The sequence below is a fragment of the Mobula birostris genome, chromosome 15 (assembly GCF_030028105.1).
Source record: "Mobula birostris isolate sMobBir1 chromosome 15, sMobBir1.hap1, whole genome shotgun sequence".
Taxonomy (NCBI): domain Eukaryota; kingdom Metazoa; phylum Chordata; class Chondrichthyes; order Myliobatiformes; family Myliobatidae; genus Mobula; species Mobula birostris.
In genome coordinates this window covers 85,855,046-85,875,328 of record NC_092384.1, presented here as the reverse complement: position 1 = coordinate 85,875,328, position 20,283 = coordinate 85,855,046, and the positions used below count along the sequence as shown (strand labels likewise).

Genomic DNA, 20,283 nt, shown 5'->3' with positions numbered 1-20,283 from the left:
TTATTGGTTAGTTTGCCCTCATATTTCATTTTTTCCCTTCTTATAGCTTTTTTAGTTGCCTTTTGTTGGATCTTAAAAACTTTCGAATCGTTCAACTTCCCACTCAATCTTGCTACCTTATGTGCCCTTTCCTTGGCTTTTATGTAGTCCTTAACTTCCTTTGTCAGCCACAGTTGCCTACCCCTGCCATTTGTGAACTTCTGCTTCTGTGGGACATATCTATCCTGCGCCTTGTGAACTATTCCCAGAAACTTCAGCCACCTCTGATCTGCCATCATCCCCACCAGTATCCTCCTCCAATCCATCTGGGCAAGCTCCTCTGTCATGCCTCTGTAATTCATTTTATTCCATTGTGATACTGATACATGTGACATGCTTCGTCTTCTCAAATTGCAGCATGAATTCAGTCTTCCAGATCAGTCTACCACGTGTGAGCTTGTAAAAGGCCTTATTAAAACCCATATAGACAACATCCACTGCCCTACCTTCCTCTATTCCCCATAGTTACCTCTTCAAAAAACTCCAGAAGATTCATCAGACATGACCTCCCACACACAAAGCCATGCTAACTATTCCTAATCAAGCTTTATCTATCTAAGTGATGGTAGATCTTGTTCCTGTGTATTCCATCCAGTGGCTTCCTATAAATGATGTCAGCCTCACCAGCCTGTGGTCCCCTGGCCTGTCCTTGCTATCCTTCTTAAACAGCCTCTGGCTGTTTGCTTTCCCCCTCAAGGATTTTCTGTAGTGACTCAGAGACATCATTGACCTTGGCACCGGGGGCAACACCCCATTCTGACATCTCTTCTGCAGCCACAGGATCTCCTGTCTGTTCACTTACCTACCAAGTCTTTTATCACCATCGGCCTGTCTGACTGTACCAATATTGCTCTACCTGATTTGGACCTTCTTTGCTGAGCCTCAGAGTCAACCACAGTGCCACTGACTTAGCTGCTGTGTTGTGCCCTGATAGGTCATCTTCCTCAGCAATATCCAAAGGGATAAACCTGTTGCTGAGGGGAATGGCCACAGGGATCCCTGCACTGTCTGCCTACTTGCCTTATCCCTCCTGGTGGTCACCTATCAATCTGAAGTCTGTACCTTGGGTGTGACCATCAGTTATTTATTTAAGGTGAGGGGGAAAGCATAAATGATATGTGCAAAGCAAGGCAAATATTTTTACATGGAGTGGTGAGGGCCTGGAATTCACTGCCTGGGTTGCATTCAGGTAGAGGCAGATGGTATAGGAGCACTTAAGAGACTCTTAGACAGGCACTTGGATGCACAGAGAAAGGAGGGATATGGTCAATGTGCAGGGAAGAGGATTAGATTAATTAAATTGAATTGACTTTAATTTAATTAATCTAATCCTCTTCCCTGTACATTGACCATATCCCTCCCTTCTCTGCTGGGTTAGGGTTAGGGGCTTTTGATTTAATTAGTTAAAACATCATGTTCTATTCCCTCTTGTATTTGAAATTTCCATCCTAGGAAAAATACTCTATTTACCTCTCAAGGCCGCTCATAATTTTATATTTTTTATAATGTTAGCATGGTTAGTAAGTTCAGAAATGACACCAACAATGGGGACATAGTGGACAGTGAAAAACGTTACATAAAATCATCCAGGATCTGGATCAATCTCTAGACTAAACTTCAATCAATGAAGGTTGCTTGACAATTGTGCCATGGCTTGAATGCTATCACCTTTTATAAAGTATTATCATGAGATATAGGCGACCACATGGCTTAAATTCCAGATGAGCTCAATGCCTTCTATGCTCACTTTGACTGTGAAAGCATGGGGGAACTATCGTGAACTCTTGCAGTCCCCGATAATCCTGTGATTTCAGTCTCTGAGGCTGATGTGCAAGCAGCCTTCAGGAGGGTGTAGCCATGAAAAGCATCCAGTCCATACAGGGTACCTGGCCAAAGTCTAAAGATCTGTGCTGATCAACTGGCTGGAGCATTCACTGAGATATTTAACCTCTCATTTCAGCAGTATTCACTTAATCTCGTGCCTTAGAAAAGCATGGGAACTTGCCTCAATCCAGTAGTGCTTACAGCCACAGTAATGAAGTGTTTTGAGACGTTGATGATGAAACATGACAAATCCTGCCTGAGAAATGACTTTGATCCACTCTAATTTGTCTACCAGAGCAACAGGTCCATAGAAGGTGCCATCTCATTGACTTTTTGCTCAACCCTGGAACATTTGGGCAGCAAAGATGCAAGCATCAGGATGCTTTTTAGCCCCTTGCTTTACACTTATGACTGTGTGGCTAAACACAGCTCCAATACCATTTTCAAGTTTGCTGACAACACTACTGAAGGCCAAATCAAAGATGGTGACAAATCAACATGTAGGAGGAAGATTGAAAATCTGATTGAGTGGTACCACAACAACAACCTCTTACTCAATGTCAGCAAGACTAAGGATCTGGTTAATGGACTTCAGGAGGAGGGAGGCCAGTCCTCTCAGAGGATCAGAAGTGGAGAGGGTCAGCAATTTATAATTCCTCAGTGTTATCATTTTGCGTAACTATGGTCTAATTAAGGAGAGTCAGCATGGCTTTGTGTATGGCACGTCGTGCCTTACCAATTTGACTGAGTTTTTTGACAAGGTGATGAGGGAGATTTTTGAGGGTGAGGCAGTGGATGTTGTCTACATGGATTTTAGTAAGGCATTTGACAAAGTCCCTCATGAGAGGATAATCCAGAAGATTAAGATGCATGGGATATGCAGAGAATTGACTTCTTGGATTCAGGATTGGCTTGCACATAGGAGACAGAGGGTAGTGGTTGAAGGGACTTACTCGACTTCTGTAATTACTGGAGTGCCACAGGGGTCTGTGCTGGTACCTCGTGATGTATATAAATGATATGGATGAAAATGTAGATGAGTTGATTAGTAAATTTGTGGATGATACCTAGATCGGCGAAGTTGTGGATAGTGCAGAAGACTGGCAGAGATTACAGCGTGATATAACCAGTTGCAAATATGGACTGAGAAATGGCAGATGGGGTTTAACCCAGATAAATGTGAGGCGTTGCACCTTCGCAAGGCCCTTAGCAGTGTTGCTGAGCAGAAAGATCTTGAGAACCAAGTTCATAGCTCCTTGAAAATGGCTACATACGTCGATAAAGTGGTTTAGAGGGCTTAAGGAATATTGCTTTTATTAGTCAAGGCTGAGTTCAGAAATTAGGAGGTTATGTTGCAACTTGATAAAATTCTGGTTAGGCCACTTTGGAGTATTGTGTACCTAAGTGGTCACCCCACTATAGGAAGGAAGCTGAGGTTTTAGAGAGGATGTAGAATAGATTCACCAGGATGCTGCCTGGTTAGAGACTTGGGTTGTTTTAGACCATAACACCATAAGACATAGGAGCAGAATTAGGCCATCTGGCCCATTGAGTCTACTCTGCCATTCAATCATGGCCAATCCTTTATTCTTCTCCTCCTCAACCCCAGTTCCCGGCCTTCTTCCCGTAACCTTTGATGCCATGTCCAGTCAAGGACCTATCGATCTCTGCCTTAAGTACACCCAATTAAATGAGCCTTCACAGCTGCACATGGGAACAAATTCCACAAATTCACCATCCTCTGGCTAAAGAAATTTCTCTGCATCTCTGGTTCGAAAGGGCGCCCCTCTATCCTGAGGCTGTGCCCTCTTGTCCTAGACTCCCCCACCATGGGAAATATCCTTTGCACATCTACCCTGTCTAGGCCTTTCAATTTTCAAAAGATTTCAATGAATTCCAGCGAATATAGACCCAGAGCCATCAAACGTTCCTTACATGATAACCCTTTCATTCCTGGAATCATCCTTGTGAACCTCCTCTGGACCCTATCCAATTTTTAGAACATCTTTTCTAAGATGAGGAGCCCAAAACTGTTCACAGTACTCAAGATGAGGCCTCACCAGTGCCTTATAAAGCCTCAACATCACATCCTTCCCCTTGTATTCTAAACCTCTTGAAATGAATGCTAACATAGCATTTGTCTTCCTCACCACTGACTCGACCTGCAAGTTAACCTTTAGGGTGTCTGCACAAGGACTCCCAAGTCCAAGTTTTCTCTGGAGCTTTGGAGGCTGAGGGGAGATCTGATAGAGGTTTACAAGATTATGAGGCATAGATAGAGCGGACAGAACGTATCTGTTTTCCAGGGTTGAAATATCTAATACAAGAGGGGGCAATGCATTGAAGGTGAGAGGGGGTAGGTTCAAAGCGGATGTGAGGGATTCTGTTTCTTAACTCAGAGACTCATATATGCCCGGAATGCACTGGTATGGTTGTAGAGGCAAATACATTAGAAGCTTTTAAGAGACATTTGGATAGGCACATGGATATAAGCAAGCTAGTGTAATGTTTGAGTGTTTTTTATTTGCTTTTCAGCAGGTTTGGCACAACATTGTGGGCTGAGTGGCCTGTTCCTGTGCTGTACTCTTCTCTGTTCTATGAGAAGAATATGGAATTGCCATGGGTCCAGCAGCTAAGTGCAATTATGAAGAAACGTGGCAGCATCTCTCCTTTCTTAGGAGTTTGCGAAGGCCTTTTCTCCTTGGAGCAATGGAGGATCAGAGGTGACCTGACAGAGATGTACAAGATGAAGAAAGGCATTGATTGTGTGGATAGTCAGAGGCTTTTTCCCAGGACTGAAATGGCTAACACGAGAGGGCACAGTTTTAAGGTGCTTGAAAGTAGGTACTGAAGAGATGTCAGGGATAACTTTTTTATTCAGAGAGTGCTGAGTGAGTGGAATGGCCTGCCAGTGAATGTGGTGGAGGCAGATAAAATAGGATCTTTTAAGAGGCTCCTGGATAGGTACATGGGGCTTAGAAAAACAGAGGGCAATGGGAAACTAGGTAATTTCTGAAGTAAATACATGTTCGGCACAGCATTGTGGGCCAAAGGGCCTGTACCGTGCTGTATGATTTCTATGTTTCTATGTTTGGCATGGCATTTAAAATTTTGTCCAAATTCTGTAGATGTGTGGTGGAGAGTATGGAAACACCAGTGCCCTTGAATGGTAAACCTTACAAAAAGTGGTGGATATGGTGCAGTCCATCATGGGTAAAATCCTCCCCACCTTTGAGCATATCAACACAAAGCATTGTTGCAGGACACCTGCATTCTTCATCAGGGATCCTCACTACCCAGGTCATGCTCTCTTCTTACTGCTGTCATCAGGAAGAAGGTACAGGTGCCTCAGGACTCAACACCACTGGGATTAGGAACTGTTATTGCTCCTCATCCATCAGGCTCTGGAACCAAAAGGGGAAAACTTCACTCCACTTCATTTGCACCATCATCGAAGTGTTCCCACAACCTTTGGACTCACTTTCAATGACTCATGTTGTGTTCTTGATATTTATTGTTCATTTGTTTGTTATTATATCTTTTGTTTTGTATTTGCACGGTTTCTAGCCTTTTGCACATGAGTTGACCACCCAAGTTGGTTCGGTCTGTCATTGATGTTGTTATGGTTATTATTCTATTACGGATTTATTGTGTACAGCCACAAGAAATTGAATTTCCAGGTTGTAGATGGTGAAATATATGTACATAGAAACATAGATAGAAACATAGAAAACCTATAGCACAATACAGGCCCTTCAGCCCACAACGCTGTGCCGAACATGTACTTACTTTAGAAATTACCCAGGGTTACCCATAGCCCTCTATTTTTCTAAGCTCCATGTACCTATCCAAAAGACCCTATCGTATCTGCCTCCACCACCATTGCCGGCAGCCCATTCCACACACTCACCACTCTCTGCGTAAAAAAACTTACCCCTGACATCTCCTCTGTACCTACTTCCAAGCACCTTAAAACTGTGCCCTCTCGTGTTAGTAATTTCAGCCCTGGGAAAAAGCTTCTGACTATCCACACGATCAATACCTCTCATCACCTTAAATACCTCTATCAGGTCACCCCTCATCCTCTGATCTACTGCTCTAGCTTCATCAATGTGTTTAGTCACATCCCCAAAAAATTCAATCAGGCTCGTAAGGCACGATGTCTTTGACAAAGCCATGCTGACTATTCCTAATCATATTATGTCTCTCCAAATGTTCATAAATTCTGCCTCTCAGGATCTTTTCCATCAACTTACCAACCACTGAAGTAAGACACACAGGTCTATAATTCCCTGGGCTATCTCACTCCCTTTCTTGAATAAGTGAATAACATCTGCAATCCTCCAGTCCTCTTGAACCTCTCCTGTCCTCATTGATGATGCAAAGGTCATTGCCAGAGGCTCAGCAATCTCCTCTCTCACCTCCCACAGTAGCCTGGGGTATATCTTGTCCGGTTCTGGTGACTCATCCAACTTGATGCTTTCCAAAAGCTCCAGCACATCCTCTTTCTTAATGTCTATATGCTCAAACTTTTTGGTCTGCTGGAAGTAATCCCTATAATGGCCTAGGTCTTTTCTGTAGTGAATACTGAAGCAAAGTATTCCTTTAGTACCTCCGCTACCTTCTCCAGTTCTATACACACTTTTCTAGTACCCCTACCATCCATGTACCTATCCAAACATTTCTTAAGTGTTGAAATCAAGCACACATGCACCACTTGCACTGGCAGCTCATTCCACACTCTCATGACCCTCTGAGTGAAGAAGTTTCCCCTCATGTTCCCCTTAAACTTTTCACCTTTCACCCTTATTCCATGACCTCTAGTCATAGTCCCACCCAACCTCAGTGGAAAAAGCTTGATTTCGTTTACACTACTATACCACTCATACTTTTGTATATGAAATCAATTCTATCAATTTTCCCCTCAATCTTCTACGTTGCAAGGAACGTAGACTCTTTCTTTGTAACTCAGGTCCTTTAGTCATGGAATCATCCTTGTAAATTTTCTCTGTGCTCTTTCAACCTTATTTACACATTTTCTGCACCAAAACTGCACATGGATGTCCAAATTAGGCCTCACCAACTTCTTATGTAACTTCAACATAACATTTCATCCCTTGTACTCAATACTTTGATTTATGAAAGCCAATGTGCCGAAAGCTTTCTTTACAACTTTATCTACCTGTGACGCCATTTTCAATTAATTCTGGACCTGTATTACCAGATCCCTTTGTTCAAGAGTGCTCCTTAGTGCTCTACCATTCACTGTGTAAGACCTATCCTGGTTGGTCCTACGAAAGTGCAATGCCTCACACTTATCTGCATTAAGTTCCATCTGCCATCTTTTAGCCCAATTGGTCAAGGTCCCACTTCAAGCTCTGATAGTTTTCCTCACTGTCCAGTACAACCCCGATCATAGTGTCATCTGCAAATTTACTGATCCAATTAACCACATTATCATCCAGATCATTGATATAGATGACCAACAACAACAGACCCAGCATCAATCCCTTTGGCACTCCACTAGTCACAGGCTTCCAATCAGAGAGGCAACCATCTATTACCACTCTCTAGCTTCTTCCAAATGCCAATGTCTAATCCAATTTACTACTTCTCGAATGCTAAGCGACTAGACCTTTTTGAATTGACTTTATTACTTACATCCTTCATATACATGAGAAGTAAAAATCTTTACATTACATCTCCGTCTAAATGTGCAATTATAGTAACTTATAATAAATATTATGTACAACAGGATAGTCAATATAACATAGAAATACAGTTGTGTCAGCATGAATTAAGCAGTCTGATAGCCTGGTGGAAGAAGCTGTCCCAGAGCCTGCTGGTCCTGGCTTTTATGCTGCGGTACCATTTCCCGGATGGTAGCAGCTGGAATAGTTTGTGATTGGGGTGACTCAGGTCTCCAATGATCCTTCGGGCCCATTTTACACACCTGTCTTTGTAAATGTCCCGAATAGTGGGAAGTTACACACCTGTCTTTGATGAATCTCCCATGCAGGACCTTGTCAAATAAGACAAAGATGTAGAAGCAGAGTTAGGGAATTCAGCCCATGAAGTCTACTCTGCCATTCCATCATGGCTGATCCTGGATCCCACTCAACCCCATACACCTGCCTTCTTGCCATAACCTTTGATGCCCTGACCAATCAGGAAACTATCAATTTTCACTTTAAATATGCCCATGGTCTTGGCCTCCACAGCTGTCAGTGGCAGAACATTCCACAGATTCACTACTCTCTGGCTAAAAAAATTCCTCCTTAGCTCTGTTCTAAAGATCACCCCACAATTTTGAGGCTGTGCTCTCTAGTTCCAGATACCCGCACCATAAGAAACGTCCTCTCCACATCCACCTTATATAGTCCTTTCAACATTTGGTAGGTTTCCATATGATTCTCCACCCCCCCCCCCATCACGCTCTTCTAAATCCAGTGAGTACAGGCCCAAAGCTGCCCAAACTCCTCATATGTTAACTCCTTCATTCCCAGAATCATCCTTGTGAGCCTCTTCTGGACTCTCTCCAATGACAATAAATCCTTTCTGAGATATGGGGCTCAAAACTGTTGCACACATGGATTCCCATTCTGATCTTCCAGAGGACCAATTTTGTCCATTGCAATCCTTTTGTTCTCAACAAATCTGTAAAATCCCTTCGGATTCTCCTTTACCTTGTCTGCTGGGGCAACTTCCTGCCTTCTTTTAGTCTTTCTAATTACTTTCTTAAGTGTTTTCATGCATATCCTGTACTCCATAAGCACCTCATTTGTTCCTACCTGCCTATACCTGCTATGCACCTCCTGTTTTTCCTTAACCAGGGTCATGTTGCCTCTGCTGTTTTTAAACTAAGTAGTGGGGGGGAGGGAACGAACTGGAAATATAAGGATGGAGATAAAGGGAAAGTGAGAATAAGAAAAGTTAAGAAAGACAGCAGAATCAACAGAGCAGAAAGCTCAAGAAGGGATCGTACAGTATGGCCAAGTGAAATAGGAATTGATATGGGAGGTGAGGGGAGTAATGAATTAAAAGTATTGTATATGAATACACGGAGTATAAGAAATAAAGTGGATGAGTTTGAGGCACAGTGGAAATTGCTAAGTATTATGTTGTGGGAATAACAGAGACATGGCTTTAAGTGGACAGGGCCTGGGAAATGAATATTCAAGGCTATATGTCCTAAAGGGATTGGACAGGCTAGATGCAGGAAGATTGTTCCCGATGTTGGGGAAGTCCAGAACGAGGGGTCACAGTTTGAGGATAAAGGGGAAGCCTTTTAGGACCGAGATTAGGAAAAACTTCTTCACACAGAGAGTGGTGAATCTGTGGAATTCTCTGCCACAGGAAACAGTTGAGGCCAGTTCATTGGCTATATTTAAGAGGGAGTTAGATATGGCCCTTGTGGCTACGGGGATCAGGGGGTATGGAGGGAAGGCTGGGGCAGGGTTCTGAGTTGGATGATCAGCCACGATCATAATAAATGGCGGTGCAGGCTCGAAGGGCCGAATGGCCTACTCCTGCACCTATTTTCTATGTTTCTATGTTTGTATGTTTCTATTGAAAGGACAGACTGATGGGCAGAGGGGGTGGGGTGGCTCTGTTGGTGAAGAATGATATTCAGTCCCTTGCGAGGGGGGACATAGAATCAGGAGACGTAGAGTCAGTATGGATAGAACTGAGAAATTCTAGGGGTAGAAAGACCCTAATGGGAGTTATCTACAGGCCCCCAAACAGTAGTCTGGATGTAAGGGTGTAAATTGAATCAAGAGTTAAAATTGGCATGTCACAAAGGTATTGCTACAGTTGTTATGAGGGACTTCAACATGCAGGTAGACTGGAGGAATCAGGTTGGTGCTGGACCCCAAGAAAGGGAGTTTGTGGAGTCCCTCCGAGATGGATTCTTAGAACAGCTTGTACTGGAGCCTACCAGAGAGAACGCAATTCTAGATTTAGTGTTGTGCAGTGAACCGGATTTGATCTGGGACCTCAAGGTAAAGGAGCCATTAGGAAGTAGTGACCATAGTATGATAAGTTTTAATCTACAAATTGAGAGAGAGAAGGGAAACACGGAAGTGTCAGTATTACAGTTGAACAAAGGGAACAATGGTGCTATGAGGGAGGAGCTGGCCAAAGTTCAATGGAACAATACACTAGCAGGGGTGACAGTGGAACAGCAATGGCAAGTGTTTCTGGGAATAATGTGGAAGGTGCAGGATCAGTTCGTTCCAAAGAGGAAGAAAGATCCTAAGGGGAGTAAGGGGAGGCCGTGGCTGACAAGGGAAGTAATGGACAGTATAAAAATAAAAGAGAAGTATAACATAGCAAAGATGAGTGGGAAGCCGGAGGATTGGGAAACTTTTAAAGAGCAACAGAAGGTAACTAAAAAGGAAATACGTGGAGAAAAAATGAGGAACGAAGGTAAACTAGCCAAGAATATAAAGGAGGATAGTAAAAGCTTCCTTAGGTATGTGAAAAGGAAAAAAATAGTTATGACCAAAATTGGGCCCTTGAAGACAAAAATGGGTGAATTTATTATGGGGAACAGGGAAATGGCAGACGAGTTGAACAGGTACTTTGGATCTGTCGTCACTAGGGAAGACACAAACAATCTCCCAGATATAATAGTGACCAAAGGACCTAGGGTAATGTATGAACTGAAGAAAATTTATATTAGGCAGGAAATGGTATTGAATAGACTGTCGGGTCTGAAGGCTGATAAGTAAGTCCCCGGGACCTGATGGTCTGCATCCCAGGGTACTTAAGGAGGTGGCTTTAGAAATCGTGGATGCATTGGTAATCATTTTCCAATGTTCTATAGATTCAGGATCAGTTTCTGTGGATTGGAGGGTGGCTAATGTTGTCCCTCTCTTCAAGAAGGGAGGAAGAGAGAAAACAGGGAATTATAGACCGGTTAGCCTGACATCGGTGGTGGGAAAGATGCTGGAGTCAATTATAAAAGATGAAATTACACATCTGGATAGTAGTAACAGGATTGGTCCGAGTCAGCATGGATTTACGAAGGGGAAATCGTGCTTGACTAATCTTCTGGAATTTTTTGAGGATGTAACTATGAAAATAGACAAGGGAGAGCCAACGGATGTAGTGTACCTGGACTTTCAGAAAGCCTTTGATAAAGTCCCACATAGGAGATTAGTGGGTAAAATTAGGGCACATGGTATTGGGGGCAGAGTACTGACATGGATTGAAAATTGGCTGGCTGACAGTAAACAAAGAGTAGCGATTAACGGGTCCCTTTCGGAATGGCAGGCGGTGACCAGTGGGGTACCACAGGGTTCAGTGCTGGGACTGCAGCTGTTTACAATATATATTAATGATTTAGATGAGGGAATTAAAAGTAACATTAGCAAATTTGCCTATGACACAAAGCTGGGTGGCAGTGTGAAATGTGAGTAGGATGTTATGAGAATGCAGGGTGACTTGGACAGGCTGGGTGAGTGGGCAGATGCATGGCAGATGCAGCTTAATGTGGATAAATGTGAGGTTATCCACTTCGGTGGTAAGAATGGGAAGGCAGATTATTATCTAAATGGAGTCAAGTTAGGAAAAGGGGAAGTACAACGAGATCTAGGTGTTCTTGAACATCAGTCACTGAAAGCAAGCATGCAAGTACGGCAGGCTGTGAAGAAAGCTAATGGCATACTGGCCTTCATAACAAGAGGAATTGAGTACAAGAGCAAAGAGGTCCTTCTGCAGCTGTACAGGACCCTGGTGAGACCACACCTGGAGTACTGTGTGCAGTTTTGGTCTCCAAATTTGAAGAAGGACATTCTTGCTATTGAGGGAGTGCAGCGTTGGTTCACAAGATTAATTCCTGGTATGGCGGGACTGTCATATGTTGAAAGATTGGAGCGACTGGTCTTGTATACACTGGAATTTGGAAGGCTGAAAGGGGATCTTACTGAAACATATAAGATTATTAAGGGATTGGACACGCTGGAGGCAGGAAGCATGTTCCCGTTGATGGTTGAGTCCAGAACCAGAGGCCACAGTTTAAGAATAAGGGGTAGGCCATTTAGAACGGAGTTGAGAAAAAACTTTTTCACCCAGAGGGTGGTGGATTTATGGAATGCTCTTCCCCAGAAGGCTGTGGAGGCCAAGTCTCTGGATGCTTTCAAGAAAGAGATGGATAGAGCTCTTAAAGATAGTGGAATCAAAGGTTATGGGGATAAGGCAGGAACTGGATACTGATTGTGGATGATCAGCCATGATCACAGTGAATGGCGTTGCTGGCTCGAAGGGCCGAATGGCCTACTCCTGCACCTATTGTCTATTGTCTATTGCAATATCTTTTGGTCTCGGCCCAAAATGGAGACATCCCACCCTGCAAAAACTCATTTCAGGGAGGTGGCACCATCAATTTGTGGGAGACTCCCAGAACTTCCGGGAGAGGTGGGATGTCTGCAATAGAGTAGCTCCTTAGCAGCTAGCCATCTAGTTTAAATAACTTTAGCTATGCTAATGAACGAATGACACCTGTTAAACTCACCTCAACATGTCCTTTACAGTCTTAACCCACCATGGGCAATAGAAAAGTCACTGTTGCAAACAGTGCAGCGAGCAACACTATCATTATTTTGACCCCTATTAGGCAGGGGTACACTTTAGGGTAGTCTGGGGTGACGTACGTTTTATATTTTCTTTTTTTGGAACACTCTGCCATGGCGCACTCTTGCTTGCTCTTTCTCTCTCTCATGGTCGCTCGCGTGCTCTCTCGCGCTCTCGCTTGCTTTCTCTCTCGCTGGCGTGCTCTCGCTTGCTTGCTCTTGCTCTCATGGTCGCTCTCGCGCTCCCTCTTGCTTTCTCTTGCTCGCTTGCTCTCAAAAAAATTGATTTCCGTGATATTGTATATAATATGCGGGAGACTCCCGGAACTTCCGGGAGAGGTGGGATGTCTGAAAATGTCGTTTGTACTCTTTTCCATGGATGCTGCCTGGCCTGCAGAGTTCCTCCAGCATTCCATGTGTGTTGCAAGTTTGTTCAACCTCTTTATAGCTAGTACTCTCTGATACTCTTCTGCACCCTGTCCAAAGCCCCTACATCCTTCCTATGGTGTGGTGACCAGGCCTACACATTATACTCCAAATGTGGCCTAACCTACGTTTTATACAGCAGGAACATGACTTGCTGACCTTTATACTCAATGCTCTGACCTGTGAAGGCAGCATGCTGTATTCTTTCTTTGCCATTCTTGATACATTTTGGCACGATGTTTTATAAACTTGCAGAAGCTCTATCTCATGTATTTTGTTGGCATATTCACTACACAAACATCAATGGTTCTTGAAAAAAATTTCTCACCATCATCTCACAACAAAGGATATGCAATTTTATTTGTGGCCCTTATTAGCAATTAATTTAATGTTTTCATAAGGTATTTGCTATACTTTAGTATATTCATATTGGTTGCGATTATTACTTATTACTTGATTTGTATACTCACACCTTGTCAATAGATATAGTTTGCTGAGAACTTAATTGCATTATCTGCTGATTGATTATAGCCAAAAAGATCGTGGGAAATTGACTTGAAGCATATGGAATCATTGATTGATGATAAAACTGCCTGCATCATAGTGAACAATCCTTCAAATCCATGTGGCTCCGTGTTCAGTAAATCCCATCTTCAAGATATTCTGGCTGGTTAGTACAGGGGAGTTGTTTCATTTTGCAAATTAAGGTACAAATGACTAAGAATACCTTGGATTTATCACTGCTGAATAATGTGGGAATGAAGGTTGGGGGACCGATGAATAGTAGTAATGAGAGTTTGATTTATTGGGGGGCATATGATTAGTCTAGAAACCACTTTATTCCTTCTCTCACTCTGCTGGGGTACAACAGAAGGGGAAAACGTTTTGTATAGTAGGACATGTGGTTATCATGAAGCAATTTCAGGAGAGATTGAATTGAGCAGATGGATGTTGTGTGGAACATAAAAGATGCAAAGAAGTATTAGGAAAGATAAAGGTAAAAATTGGGGTTTAGCTGCAGAAATCTTTCAAAATATGACATTGGCTTGGTCAATGGGAACTTTGGTGCAAATGTGTAATGTGAAATTTGTGCAGATTTCAGCTTGGTGCTCTGCTGGATACAATATTATGACCAACAGCTTGCACAAACTCTCTGTAACGCCTTATATAACCTCAGGATGCACTGAAATACTTTACAGGAATAAAACATTTCTGGACTGCAAGGTATACACAGTAGGATCCCATAAATATTAGTGTGATAAAAGCAGTCTTTCATAAACATATCACACCCTCAGTATTACCCCAATGGTACTGCACTCTCTGAATACAGCCCCTCCAATACTCTTTTTCTCTCTCAACACTACGGACAACCTCAGCAACACCTGTGTTAATGCAGACTCTCTCATTACTACCCATCTGACAAAATGGCACTCCCTTGGTTTCAGAATCATAATCAGGTCTAATATCATTGGCATTTGTCATGAAGTATATTGTTTAGCAGCACTACATAGCAATACATATTTTTTTAAAACTATACATTACAAAAACAAATATAAACAAAAAATTGAGCAAGTCGTGCAAAAAAGAGCAAAAAGTAATAAGGGTTGTGTCTATGTGTTCATTGTTCATTCAGAAATCTGATAACGGAGGGCCAGAAGCTGTTCCTGAAAAGTTGACTGCATGTCTACATTTTCGTGTACCTCCTCCTTGCTGACAGCAATGAGAAGAGGGAAGGGAAAACATTAAATAGTGGAGAGCACCCCTGTGGCCATCCCCTTCAACAATAAGTACTCCATTTTGAGTACTGCTGGTGGGAGGGGGAACAACCTCCCTGAACAACCTACTTAACAACAACCCTCTCCCCCTCCCTCTCCCTCTCCCCCTCCCCTCCCTCTCCCCTCTCCTTCTCCCTCTCTCTCCCCTCTCTCTCTCTCTCTCTCTCTCTCTCTCTCTCCCCCCCCCTCTCTCTCCCCCACCCCTTCTCTCTGAATTGGCCATACCTCAAAGGTGCATGTCTTCCAGGTCACTGCTGGAGATATTGAAAACACTAAGCCACTGAGCAAGTTCGGAGAGAGGGAACTGCTGTGAAGAACCGCGGTTTGAGGGCAGCTGTAGATCACAAACTTCAACAGGACCCCAGCCACCTTGAAAAGGAAAGAAGAAACATTAAGGAGAAGAATTTGAACTATTTCACAGATGAACTTCTACATACTGATCAAGGAACTTTTCCTGAACATATTTGACAAACTCTATCCCATCTAGTCCTTTTATAGTACAGCACTCCCAGTCATTACGTGGAAAATTAAAATCACCTACCTTATGTTTTCTGCAACAGTCTGAAATCTCTTTACAAATTTGTTCCTCTAAATCCCTTGTACTGTTGGGTGGTCTGTAATATAGTTCCATTGATGTGGTCATACCTTTCTTATTTTTCAGTTCTACCCATAATGCCTCACTAGTTGAGTTCTGCAGTCTGTCCTGACTGAGCACTGTCATGATATTTTCCCTGACTAGTAATGTCACCCATTCTCCTTTAATTCCTTCTGCTCTGTCGTGTCTAAAACAAGGGAACCCCAGAATATTGAGCTGCTAGTCCCGTACTCCCCACCCCCCAACAACCAAGTCTCACTAATGTCTACAATATCATAATTCCACATGTTTATCCATGACTTGAGTTCATCTGGCTTTGCACCAATACTTCCTGCATTGAAATATATGCAGTTCAGGGCACTAGATGCTCCATGCTCAACCTTTTCATTCTTGACTTTGTCTGAGGTCTTACCAACATCTGTTTCCACTAACTATTCTGGCACTCTGGTTCCTATCCCCCTTCAACTCTAGTTTAAACCCCACCATGCAGCATGAGCAAACCTTCCCACTAGGATATTAGTCCCCTTCCAGTTCAGGCCCAAACTGTCTCTTCTGTACAGATCCTACCTTCCCTGGAAGACAGCCCAATGAGACAAAAATCTCATGCTCTCTCTCCACCTCCAACTCCTTGGCCACATCTTAAAGTGTATAGCCTTACTATTTTTTGGCCTCACTAATACGTGGTACTGGTAGCAATCCTGAGATCACAGCCCTTGAGATCCTGCCTTTAACTTAGCACTTAACTCCCTGAACTCCCTTGCAGAAGCTCGTCACTCTTCCTACCTATGTGATTGGCACCTACATGGACCATGACCTTTGGCTGGTCACCCTCCCACTTAAGAACGCTGAGGACTCAATCCGAGATGTCCTGGACCCTGGCACCCAGGATGTAACATACCTTCTGGGAATCTCATTCTCGGTCACAAAACCTCCTTCTATTCCCCTAGCTAACAAATCTAATGTTAGTGTTTGTGACAGGCTTTCTGTGGTCAGAGGTACATGGAGGAATCTAAGCTTCTGATAAATTTCTCTCTATCCCCTTTGAAAGCCTGATTGAAGATGGCTGTTCACAAGGCAACAACAAAAACTGAAATAATCCTTAAGGATTTCATGACTACATACCTGGGGAGTATTAGAAAGAAAAGAAGGCTTGTGGGCTCAAAGTTGAAAGTTCAAAGTAAATCTATTATCAAAGTACATATATGTCACCATATACAACCCTGAGATTCATTTTCTTGCAGGCATTCACAGTACATGCAAGAAATAGAATCAATGACAGACTGCAGTCAACAGAACGGGCAAACAATCAATGTGCACAAAACAACAAACTGCAAGCACAAAAAGAAAACAAAAAGAAGTAATAATATTAATAAATAAATAAGCAATAAATATTAAGAACATGGGATGAAGATGAAAGTGAGTCCACAGGATGGGGGTACCATTTAGTGTTGTGGTGAGTGAAGTTATCCCCTTTGGTTGAAGAGCTTGGTGGTTGCAGGGTAATAGCTGTTCCTGAACCTGATGGTGTGAGTCCTGAGGCTCCTGTACCTTCTTCCTGATGGCAGCAGTTGAAGACTGGAGATGAGGTTAGGGTCTAAAGAATAGAAATGGAAGGTGAATTGGGAGACTGGAATCCTCATAGATTGGGCATGGGAATTGGGGAGCCACGGGGAGAGGAAGTGAAATTTGGGATTATGAACCAGTCGTGAATTGTAATACAACAGTTGACCAATTAACTTATCAGGAAAGATTTTCTCTGTTCTCTCAAGTACATTTCCTGCATCTGCAGTGCCTGACGCTTGTTTGTTTCTATTTCAGTTGCTGCAAGAAATTACCTTCCAATCATAGCAGATGAAATCTATGGCGACATGGTGAGGAAAATTAATGAGCATGTGTTCCAAGATTATATCATTTACCTGCAACAGATCTAAGACAGCCTCCAGCTGAGAAACATGTCCTGGCTGTAATTGGATAAAGAGTGCTGATAATTGAATGCTTCTTAAAAAAGTACTGATATATGTCATGAAATTTGTTGTTTTGCAGCAGAAGTACAGGGGAAAACATAAAAATTACTACGTTACAAAATAAATGAATAGTGCAAAAGACGGATAATAAAGTAGTGTTCATAGACTGTTCAGAAATTTGATGGCGGAGGGTAAGAAGCTATTTTTAGAATATAGGGTTGGGTATTGTGTAATGAACCGGAGGTGATTAGAGAGATTGAGGTGAAGGAACCCTTAGGAGGCAGTGATCGTAACATGATTGAGTTCACTGTGAAATTTGAAAAAGAGGAGCCAAAATCTGATGTCTTGGTATTTCAGTGGAGTAAAGGAAATTACAGTGGCATGAGAGAGGAACTGGCCAAAGTTGACTGGAAAGGGACACTGGCGGGAAAGACAGCAGAGCAGCAGTGGCTGGAGTTATGCGAGAAGTGAGGAAGGTGCAAGACACGTATATTCCAAAAAAGAAGAAATTTTTGAATGGAAAAAGGATGCAACCATGGTTGACAAGAGAAGTCAAAGCCAAAGTTAAAGCAAAGGAGAGGGCATACAAGGAAGCAAAAATTAGTGGGAAGACAGAGGACTGGGAAGTTTTTAAAACCTTACAAAAGGAGACTAAGAAGGTCATTAAGAGGGAAAAGATTAACTATGGAAGGAAGCTAGCAAATAATATCGAAGAAGATACTAAAAGCTTTTTCAAGTATATAAAGAGTAAAAGACAGGTGAGAGTAGATATAGGACCGATAGAAAATGATGCTGGAGAAATTGTAATGGGAGATAAGGAGATGGCAGAGGAACTGAACGAGTATTTTGCATCCGTCTTCACTGAGGAAGACATCAGCAGTATACCAGACACTCAAGGGTGGCAGGGAAGAGAAGTGTGCACAGTCACAATTAAGACAGAGAAAGTACTCAGGAAGCTGAATAGTCTAAAGGTAGATAAGTCTCCTGGACCAGATGGAATGCACCCTCGTGTTCTGAAGGAAGTAGCTGTGGAGATTGCAGAGGCATTAGCGATGATCTTTCAAAAGTTGATAGATGCTGGCATGGGTCCGGAGGACTGGAAGATTGCAAATGTCGCTCCGCTATTTAAGAAGGGGGCAAGGAAGCAAAAAGGAAATTATAGACCTGTTAGCTTGACATCGGTGGTTGGGAAGTTGTTGGAGTTGATTGTCAAGGATGAGGTTACGGAGTACCTGGAGGCATATGACAGGATAGGCAGAACTCAGCATGGATTCCTTAAAGGAAAATCCTGCCTGACAAACCTATTACAATTTTTTGAGGAAATTACCAGTAGGCTAGACAAGGGAGATGCAGTGGATGTTGTATATTTGGATTTTCAGAAGGCCTTTGACAAGGTGCCACACATGAGGCTACTTAACAAGATAAGAGCCCATGGAATTACGGGAAAGTTACATACATGGATAGAGCATTGGCCGATTGGCAGGAAACAGAAAGTGGGAATAAAGGGATCCTATCCTGGTTGGCTGCCGGTTACCAGTGGTGTTCCACAGGGATCAGTGTTGGGGCCGCTTCTTTTTAAATTGTTCATCAACGATTTGGATTATGGAATAGATGGCTTTGTGGCTAAGTTTGCTGACGATACGAGGGTAGGTGGAGGGGCCGGTAGTGCTGAGGAAACGGAGAGTCTGCGGAGAGACTTGGATAGATTGGAAGAATGGGCAAAGAAGTGGCAAATGAAATACAATGTTGGAAAGTGTATGGTTATGCACTTTGGCAGTAGAAATAAACAGGCAGACTATTATTTAAATGGGGAGAGAATTCAAAGTTCTGAGATGCAAAGGGACTTGGGAATCCTCGTACAGGATACCGTTAAGGTTAACCTCCAGGTTGAGTCTGTAGTGAAGAAGGTGAATGCAATGTTGGCATTCATTTCTAGAGGAATAGAGTATAGGAGCAGGGATGTGATGTTGAGGCTCTATAAGGCGCTGGTGAGACCTCACTTGGAGTACTGTGGGCAGTTTTAGTCTCCTTATTTAAGAAAGGATGTGCTGACGTTGGAGAGGTACAGAGAAGATTCACTAGAATGATTCCGGGATGAGAAGGTTAACGTATGAGGAACGTTTGTCCACTCTTGGACTGTATTCCTTGGAGTTTAGAAGAATGAGGGGAGACCTCATAGAAACATTTCGAATGTTGAAGGGCATGGACAGAGTGGATGTGGCAAAGTTGTTTCCCATGATGGGGGAGTCCAGTACGAGAGGGCATGACTTAAGGATTGAAGGGCACCCATTCAGAACAGAAGTGCAAAGAAATTTTTTTAGTCGGAGGGTGGTGAGTCTATGGAATTTGTTGCCACGGGCAGCAGTGGAGGCCAAGTCATTGGGTGTATTTAAGGCAGAGATTGATAGGTATCTGAGTCGCCAGGGCATCAAAGGTTATGGTGAGAAGGCGGGGGAGTAGGACTCAATGGGAGAATCAGCTCATGATAAAATTGCGAAGCAGACTCGATGGGCCGAATGGCCGACTTCTGCTCCTTTGTCTTATGGTCTTATGGTCTAATATTGTGTTAGTTTTCTGGCTCCTGTATCTCAAAGTATTGCAAAGAGGGCATATCCCAGATGGTGAGGGGCTTTGGTGATAGATACTGCCTTCTTGAAGCACTGCATCTTGAAGATGAGAGTTTAATTAAAAGAGGATATGAGGCCTCCGTCAGTCAAGGTCAAACGTGGATGTTGCATCCTAGCTGTCTAGATACGCGAACCAGGGCACTGTGATATGGAGAGCAAGTTGTTGCCCATATAGCAAGCTCCCTCTTTCTATGCATCTGATGATCTCAAAGGAACGGCAGAGACACCCGCAGCTGATGCCAGTCTACATTGAACTCAACCTAGGACTGCCATAAGACCATAAGATACAGGGGCAGAAGTAGGCCATTCGGCCCATCGCGTCTGCTCTGTCATTCAATCATGGGCTGATCTAATTCTTCCAGTCATCCCCACCCCCCTGCTTTCACCCCATACCCTTTGATGCCCTGGCTAATCAAGAATCTATCTATCTCTGCCTTAAATACGCCCAATGACTTG

General features: G+C 43.1%; 1 protein-coding gene across 1 annotated transcript in view; it reads left to right on the top strand.

The window, feature by feature from the left end:
* Positions 1-20,283, top strand: part of tat (tyrosine aminotransferase) — a 131,524-nt gene that overhangs the window by 46,313 nt on the left and 64,928 nt on the right. The window contains exons 5-6 of the mRNA XM_072279081.1: positions 13,398-13,536; positions 17,055-17,107. Coding sequence (XP_072135182.1) covers positions 13,398-13,536; positions 17,055-17,107 — 192 coding nt within the window. The remainder of the gene's footprint in view (positions 1-13,397; positions 13,537-17,054; positions 17,108-20,283) is intronic.